Consider the following 7,877-nt stretch of genomic DNA (forward strand, 5'->3'; position numbering starts at 1 on the left):
TTTAATATTTAAACAGTTCAGGAATGGTTTAAGTTATTTTTGAAAGAGGAAAGTTGTGTCAGTCTCTGTTTTCTGGCAGTGCCTCTGGGTGTGGGTTAAGGAATGACAAAAAAAATGCCTATTTTTTAACTAAATCGACAACATATTTTAAGGGAGAAAAAAAAAACACTAACTCTTTCCTATTTTTTAAGAGAATAATGCTATTTTTTTAAGCTGAAAGTGCCGTTTTAAGGAGTGTTCATACGTGTTGTACAGTCCCGGGGACCTTATTTATGTTGCCTTATATAAATAGGGGTGTTTGGGGGAAAAAAAGTGAGTGTACATAAGGTTTGTTTGTATAAAGTTGTTCCAAACCAAAGTGGTTTTGATCTGTTTTTTTGTCCTTTTTTTTTTTTTTTTTTTTTTTTAAGGAAAAGGGGGTCCCCCTGAATGTCCTTTGCTGCTTTCTTAGGGCACCAAAGCCGAGCTAGAAATGTAAATTAATAAAAGTGTTTTGAACTTGAATTCTCAAACACCATTTTTTTTCCCCCATTTTTTTGGGGGAGCAGGGTTGTTTTTTTCCCACCTTGGGAAATGCGTATTTAAACCCTATTTTTTTGTGCCCTGTTTTTGGGGGGCAACTGGGAGTGTGATCAGGCATGAGATGGCACCAGCTGATGGGTAGAGATGGCACTGGCTCACCCCAAATCCCACTTTGCCCTGCTGAGAGGGAATTTGGAGGGAAAGGATTTTATTCCTGGGTTTCGGAGTATTCCCTGAGCGCTTCCCTCCCACTCTTCTCACTGGGACCAGTAGGCTCCCAGCCATGCAGACTGGGAAGGTGGCTGGGCTGCCACCGTGCCCCTTTTGGAGACACCCCATGAGCCACGTGGGGGACAGAACCCCCTAAAAATCCCAATCCCATGGGACCAGTGCTCTGCCCCTGTGGAGATGGTGCCTTCCCCAGTCATGTTATGGGGTTGGGGGGCTCAAGTGACCCCAAGACCCCTCCAGATATGGGTGTCCAGGGCTGTGGTGTCCCTGTCCTGCTGTTCCCACTGTCACCAGTGTCGTGTCACGGGTGGGGGTGATGCCCCAGCAACCCTCAGTGCTGGGAACAGGTGACCTTGACCCTACCCCCCTGGCTGTGGGGACCCCTCAGCCCCCGCCAGTTCTCTGTGGGGTCATCCAGGGAATCCCCAGCGTGGCATGGGATGTATCCAGCTTTCAGCATCCCCTTCCCATTCCCAAGTCCACACAAGTCCAACCTCCCTTCTTGCACCCTTGGGGGGGTTTCTCTAATCCCCCTCATGAGCTGCACTCACTTCTCTACTCCCATCCCATGCTCCAGGATGGAAGAGGAGGAATCCAAGTGTCACAGCTTGGAGTAGGAAGCTCAGTGGCACAAGTTTAATTTTTTTTTAATATATTCTCTTTTTTTTAATGTTTTTTAATTTTTTTTTTTTTAATTTAGAGGTGAAGGGAAAAAAATTAAAAAGGCAGATGATCACATATCCATGGATTATATAAATTCCAGGTGCCTTGTTGCCCATGGACAGGTTCTAATCCTGCTCCCTTCCAGCACTGCCTGGGAACTGGAGTCCCCTGGCAGCCCTGACACCACAGGGATGGGCACTGGGAAGGCCTGAGTTCCTGTAGTCCCCAAATCCCTCCTGTCCCACTCCTCTGTCCCATCCTCAGAGCCTTTTCCAGAGGGTCCCTGGGGCTGGGGGTGCCCAGGGAGTGCAGGACCCCTTGGCACCTGCCTGGGCAAGGTCCCCCTGGGCTGCCTGTCCCCTTTCCCTCTTCTCTCATCCCCATCTCCAACACTCCAAGGGGGCCCCCACCAGCATCACCTCCAGCTCTTCCAGCTCAGAGGTGGCCAAGACCCCCAGAGCTCTCCAGAAGGGGCTGTGGGATCGAGACATCCCTCCCTGGGGCCAAGCTCGGCATCCTGGCACATTCCCAAGACCAGGATGGGGTCTGGGAGCCAGAGGCAGGATTCCCAGAGGGATGGGGATATCACTCCATCACCACATTTCTCCCAGCATCCCACTTCTCCCCTGGCTCAAGGATAGAACGACCACCCCTCGTTATCCCAGTTATCCCCGGATGGGATGGAGTGCAGCACTGGGATGGCGATGCTGTGACACTGGGGACATCCACCCCCTCCAAGGGGATTTTTCCAGTGGCCACGGGCAGGGTGGGAGCTTAGCTGTGCTTTGCAGCCCTGGTGGGCCAGAGATGGGGGGTGACAGTGCCCATGTGCCCCCAGCATCGCCCACAAGCCCCGGCACAGCCCTCCCAGAGCGGCACGCGGGTCCTGCCCGGTTACAACACATCCCTTCCAGCCTCTTGCATCACCCAGTGCCAGCACAGGGAGCGGGGGCAGCTGCCCGCCCACAGCCCAGCCTGGCATCCACCATGGCTCTGTGCCCATCCCAGCTCTTGGCTAACCCGGAGCGATGCCGGAGTCACGGCATCGCTGCCAGCCGGGGCTCCACCGCTGCTGCTGGCCCCTGGAAAACAGGACAGGAGTGCTCCTGGGGGGCCTCGGGGTGTCTCTTCTCCCTGGGTGTCCCCATCCATGTCCCATCACCCTCCCTGGGCTGGGGATGGGGAGGTGACATCAAGTGCCCCCACGGCCCAGACCTGATTTCCAGGCTGTGTGGGTGGAGGAAGGAACAGGTCCAGGGACATCCCGGTCCCCACCAGACCGAGATGTCTTGGCCTTTCCTGTGTCCCCGCCAGGGACACTTTTGGTTGGTGGAGAAGGGTGACAATCATGGTCAGCAATGCCAGGCTGGCTGTGCTGCCCCTCTCCTGGGTGCAGAGGGAAGCTGGATCCCCATCCAGCTGGGAAAAGGCAGAACAGGCCCCAAACCCCTTCCTGAGGGCACAGACCCCCATCCATGACCCATCCCAGCAGGACCTGGGATGGTATCAGGGACCTGGTTCCCAGCTGTGCCCAAGGGATTTCCCTACATCCAGGGGTGTCCTAACCAGACCCTTCCCCCTTTCCAGGGCAGGGGTGGACTGTAGCTTTCCCATGGGTGTGGGTGGCTGCTGGGATCCCCCTGGAGGTCCGAGCACCAGCCAGGCCTTGGAGCCGAGGCTGCTGCCTCCTTGCCTCCCTCCTTCCCTCCTTCCCTCCCACTGCAAGACAGGACCTGTGAGCGGCTCTGGCTGCAGGTCCTTGGCAGCACATCCGTCGGGAACGCCGAGCAGGCGCCACGGCCTCTACCTCCTGCTTCCCCCATCCCGAGGGATCCTTCCCTTGTGGCACAGCTGGCTCTGCAGGTCACCCCAAATCTGCAGGGATGGGATATGCCCAGCACGCAGCTCCTCCAGGGCAGCATCCCAAGCCTCCCTATCCAGATAGGACCACCAACCCCTTTCCATGGCTGTAATTCCCAAAGAAAAGCCCCCCCTTCCATCCCCAAGCCCCTGTTCAGGGTAAATCCCACCCAAGCAGTTGGGTTATCCCAGTTTCTGGATGGGAAATTCTCCTATTTTCTGGCATTGCTGCAAAGCAGATCCATCTCCTTCCCTAAAGTCTCAGTGGGGCGGGTGGGCTCCATCACTCTGGGAAAATCCCACTGGGAGGGAGCATCATCCACCAAGCACTTGGCCCTGGATCACAGTCAGTGCCAGCCACAGTGTCCCCAGGGTGCTGGGGACATCACCCACATGCCATCGCTGGACACAGCTGGGGACAACCATCCTGTGGGATCACTGCCAGCACTCAAAACCTCTTGGTCGAGGGATACACCCTGGCAGGGTGGCAAAGAATCATGTCTAGCCCTGTGTATGCCAGCAGAGACTTGGGGGTCCCCAGTGTCACCAGCCCCAGACATGCCATTCCCAGTTATTGATCCCAACTCCTCAGGTGGGAGCCAAATGTTGGGAATGACTCCGACCCCATGTGATGCTGAAGGCACAAAGCAAACAGAGCTCCTAAAATGTGGTCCCCATGGTGGGAAAGGATCCTTGGAGCAGGGGAATTACCGAGTGGGAATATCTGGTCACTGTATGTTTGTGCTCAGTGGGGAATCAGCAGGGAGAGCCCCAGTGGGGTTCCAACCCCACCATGGGTGATAAATACTGAGCAGGATTGGGAAAAGTGGAAAATAATGGCATGGGAAAAGCAGAAAATCACAAGAATGTACTTTCCAGTCGGGTTCTGGCCTCTGGTAGCACAAAGGGAGGAGGGGAGAGGTTACTCACTGCCAAACCTGCAGCAGGAAATTACCCCCTGCTCCCAAAAACCGTCACTCTCAGGGCCAGGCGTCCACGGGACTGCAGGGGACACAGTGCAGGAACCCCTGGCCTATGTCCCCTCACCCTCCTGCTCCCACCCCTATTAAAGGAGACATCTCCAACAGCTCCAAATTGCCAAAATTACCCGGAGCAGGCGGCAAGAAGCCCCTCATGGGCTCCTGGCCCCACAATTACGGTAATTGCAGTTTCATTCAGGGGAGTGCAAACAGCAGCAGGTCCTGCAAAGATTGGGGGGGTGGGGGACACAGCCCCAGCCCTCTGCTCAGCCCCTCTGGGCTGTTTTTCCAGGAGCTTTGGAAGTGGGAGCCCCCCGAGGAGCAGGATGGAAGCCTCTCCCCCAAACTAGGAATGCTCTGAAAGCAGTGGTGGGTGAGGAGGAGCAGAACCAACCAGAGTTCAGTCTGCTTATGAAGGAGGGCACTTACAATAACAAACAGTGTTTATAAATAAAGCCAGGCTGGGGGGGTCCAGGGAATCCCTAGCCCCTTTTGGGGTCCCCCTGCCCCCTGTCCATGAATGAGGGGACCCATGGCTGCAGCTGGAGGCCGAGTCCTGTCCCACGGGGATGGGTGCTCCAAGGCGTTGTGTCACTTGGGACCACAGAGCAGGTGGTCTCCAGGCTCCTCCTGTCACCTTCCTCCTCCTCTTCTTCCTTCTCCACTCGCTGGGATCTCCCAGGCCTTCGCTGGGCTTCCCAGTCCTTCAGGGGTGGCAGCAGAGCATCCCCCTCACTGTCCCTTCCTGATCCAGCTGGTGCTGGAGCGGTGGCACCGTCACATCATGGGGGTCCGTGGGATGGCGTCCTGTGAGTGTGGTTGGTACCAGGCTCCAAAGCTGTTGATGTAGCTGCTGGGGGCCAGGGGGGGGCCTTTTCCTGGCATGGGGATGTCCCAGAGTGGGGGGATGTTGGGGGAACAGGGAGAGAGGGAGGGGGTGGTGTGGAGATGCTCCCCGTCGGGCGCGTTTGAGCCCTGCTTCATGATCTTCTTGTACTTGGAGCGTTTGTTCTGGAACCAGATCTTCACCTGGGGGAGGAGAGAGAGAGGCATGAGACAGGAGGATGTGGCCAACAGCCCCCTCTAAGCCCCCAGCACCAACGACAGTCCCTCTGTGGGGTCCCCGTGTGCACCATCTCTTTGAGATAAGCTGGTCTTGGAGCTCAGCTCTATGAGCCACTCAGGGCAGCTGATGGAGAATGTGGGAAGAGGCACAGGGAGCCCAGACAGAATGAGAACGAGGTAGAAATCCCCATGTCCTCCCCTCTGTGTCTCAGGCTGTGGCACCCACCGGCCCAGCCGGGCGCCGGCTGCTGGGGCTGGGCTGGGCTGCACCCGCTGTGCTGGGGTGGTGGCCCCGCTCATTCCTCCCGCGGTCCCCCCCGCGCTGCCGGCAGGTTCCCACTTGTCTCCTCTTCCCCGGCTTTATGAGCTCTCTTCGCCCCTGGCTCTGGGCTGCACCGCTGCCGCCTGCCTGTCTCTCCCCATCGCCTTCAAAAACCCACTCGCCCCGTCCCACGGCCCGGGGCCGCCCAGCGCCGGGCACGGCTGGGCCGGCAGCCAGGCTCCGGGGCTGGGAAAGTCCCGGTGCCGCTGGGAGGTGGGAGCAGGGGCGCCCCAAACCCGAGCCCTGCGGGCCCACCGGCGCCAGCTCCCCTGCCGCAGCACGGCCCGGCTTGGCACGGCTCCAGATGCGCCCCGGCAGTGGGACGCGGCCTGGATCTGGAGTCACTCCGGAACACGTGGCACATCCCAATGGCCATGACCACCCCCAGTGTCCCTGGGTGTCCAGACCCCTCACCCGTGCCGTACCTGGGTCTGGGTGAGCCCCAGCTGTGCCGCCAGCTCGGCGCGCTCCGGCAGTGCCAGGTACTGGGTCTGCTGGAAGCGCTGGTTGAGTGCCTGGAGCTGGAGGCTGGAGTAGATGGTCCGTGGCTTCCGCAGCTTCTTCCCCTTCCCGCTGATGCGCAGCTCCCCATTGGGCACGGCCAGGGTCTTCTCATGCTCTTGAGTTGGGACGGGAGACAGAGTCAAGCCAAGACACTGGTTAAAAAAACACCCCTAATCCCCCAAACCATCCCCCCAACAACCATCACTGTTCGAAGCATGAGTAAGGGGGGACCTGCTTTGGCTTTGCTGCTTGTTCAAGCCTCAGGGAAAGACAAAGGAACAGAGGAGGAGGAAGGGAGGAATAGGATTATTCATCCAATATCACTATTCAAGTCCAAAAATACGTGGGACACAGGCCCCTCTGCCCCGTAGCCAGCCTGGGGGGGAGAAGGCAAGGCCCCTCGGAGGGATGGAGGGGGCAACAGGAGCTGTGGGCACACTGGCGGTCCCTGGCTCAGCAGCACATGGAGGGTGTGGGTGAGCTCTGGGCACGGTGTCGAGCATGTCTGTGCACCCAAGTACCACAGCCACGGCTCCCCGGCAGCTGATGGGGGGTCAATAGGGCCTGGGGGAGCTCAGCCAGGCTCAGGACCCCTCCATGGGGCAACCCAGAGGCCGCTCCTCTACAGGGTGGCTCAGCTTGCAGGTTTCTGCATCAGCTTTTGGGGAAAACAGCGGGAAACAGGGATGAAACGGAGCAGTCACCTGAGATGAGAGTGTGGCTGTGATGGGGAGAGGGGAGGGTCTGCCCGGCCTGGGGGGGCACAGGCTGCAGGGTGTGGGCAAGTGGGGGCTCGGGATGCAGGTTATAAGCAGCCAGGGTCTCTGGTTGGAGGGTACAGGTAGTGGGGGGCTAATGTTCCCCATGCTCGGGACTCCTTGAAGCCATGGGTCTCTGGCGTGTCAAGGCCCTCTTAGGAGAGAGAGGACATCACCCCCGGGCCCCGTGGACCCCCCCGCGGACCCCCGGGCCGCGCGCAGCCCCGCAGAGCTGCCGTCCCGATGGGGCAGCGCAGCCTCGGAACGCTTCCGACGGCTTCGTTCCGGTGCAGCCCCGTCGCTCCCCGCCAGGTGGGTGCCCGGGGTGGGGGGTTCGCAGCGCCGAGCCCCCCGCATCCCCCTTACCTGTGTCCTGTATCCTGGCGCCGGGGGCCGGGGCGTGCGGAGCGCCGGGGGCCGGGTAGGGTAGGTAGGGACCCCCGTGGGGCGGAGGGGGGGCTCCCCCGGGGTACGGATAATGTCCAGGCCGGCCGTAGGAGGCGAAGGGCGGCGGGTCGTGCTGGGGGTGCCCGGCGGGGGGGAGACCGTGCAGCGGGTAGTGCTGGGGGGGACCGAGCTCCAGGAAGGCGGCTTTGGAGGGGTCGGACCCCAGCAGGCTCTCGGCCACGGAGCTCATGGTCATGGTGCGGGCTGGGCCGGGGCGGGCAGCCCCCGCAGCCCCCGCAGCGCCGCGTCGAGCCCCCGCCGCCCCCCGACGGGCTCCGCGCTGCCGTGGCCCTGCTCCCGGGGATGCCCTGAAAGCCCCGCCCAGCCCTGCCCCCGTGTGACGTCACGCCCCGGGGCACCCCCTTCACCCCGTGCCCACCCCCCCCGGCGGTGCAGCCCCTCGTGTGTGTGTGACCCCCTTCGAGGTTCCCCACCACCACCTGTGCCAATACGACCTCTCCCCGGGGCTGGGGGGGCACCCCGACCCCCCACCATGTCCTGGTGGAGCCTCCGTGGGGGTGGGGG

The 7,877-nt window shown here is 60.0% G+C and overlaps 1 protein-coding gene across 1 annotated transcript; it reads right to left on the reverse strand.

Moving 5' to 3' along the window:
* Nucleotides 1-5,033: 5,033 nt before the first annotated feature.
* Nucleotides 5,034-7,548, reverse strand: DLX4 (distal-less homeobox 4). The gene is made up of 3 exons (XM_027905597.1): nucleotides 7,272-7,548; nucleotides 6,069-6,262; nucleotides 5,034-5,285 (listed from the first exon to the last, which is right to left on the reverse strand). Exons 1-3 carry the CDS (start codon nucleotides 7,546-7,548, stop codon nucleotides 5,034-5,036), a joined length of 723 nt encoding a protein of 240 aa, XP_027761398.1.
* Nucleotides 7,549-7,877: the final 329 nt, after the last annotated feature.

The sequence above is a fragment of the Empidonax traillii genome, unplaced genomic scaffold, assembly GCF_003031625.1.
Source record: "Empidonax traillii isolate 1590-97213 ecotype Southwest subspecies unplaced genomic scaffold, ASM303162v1 scaffold1167:size305969, whole genome shotgun sequence".
In the NCBI taxonomy this organism is placed as follows: Eukaryota; Metazoa; Chordata; class Aves; order Passeriformes; family Tyrannidae; genus Empidonax; species Empidonax traillii.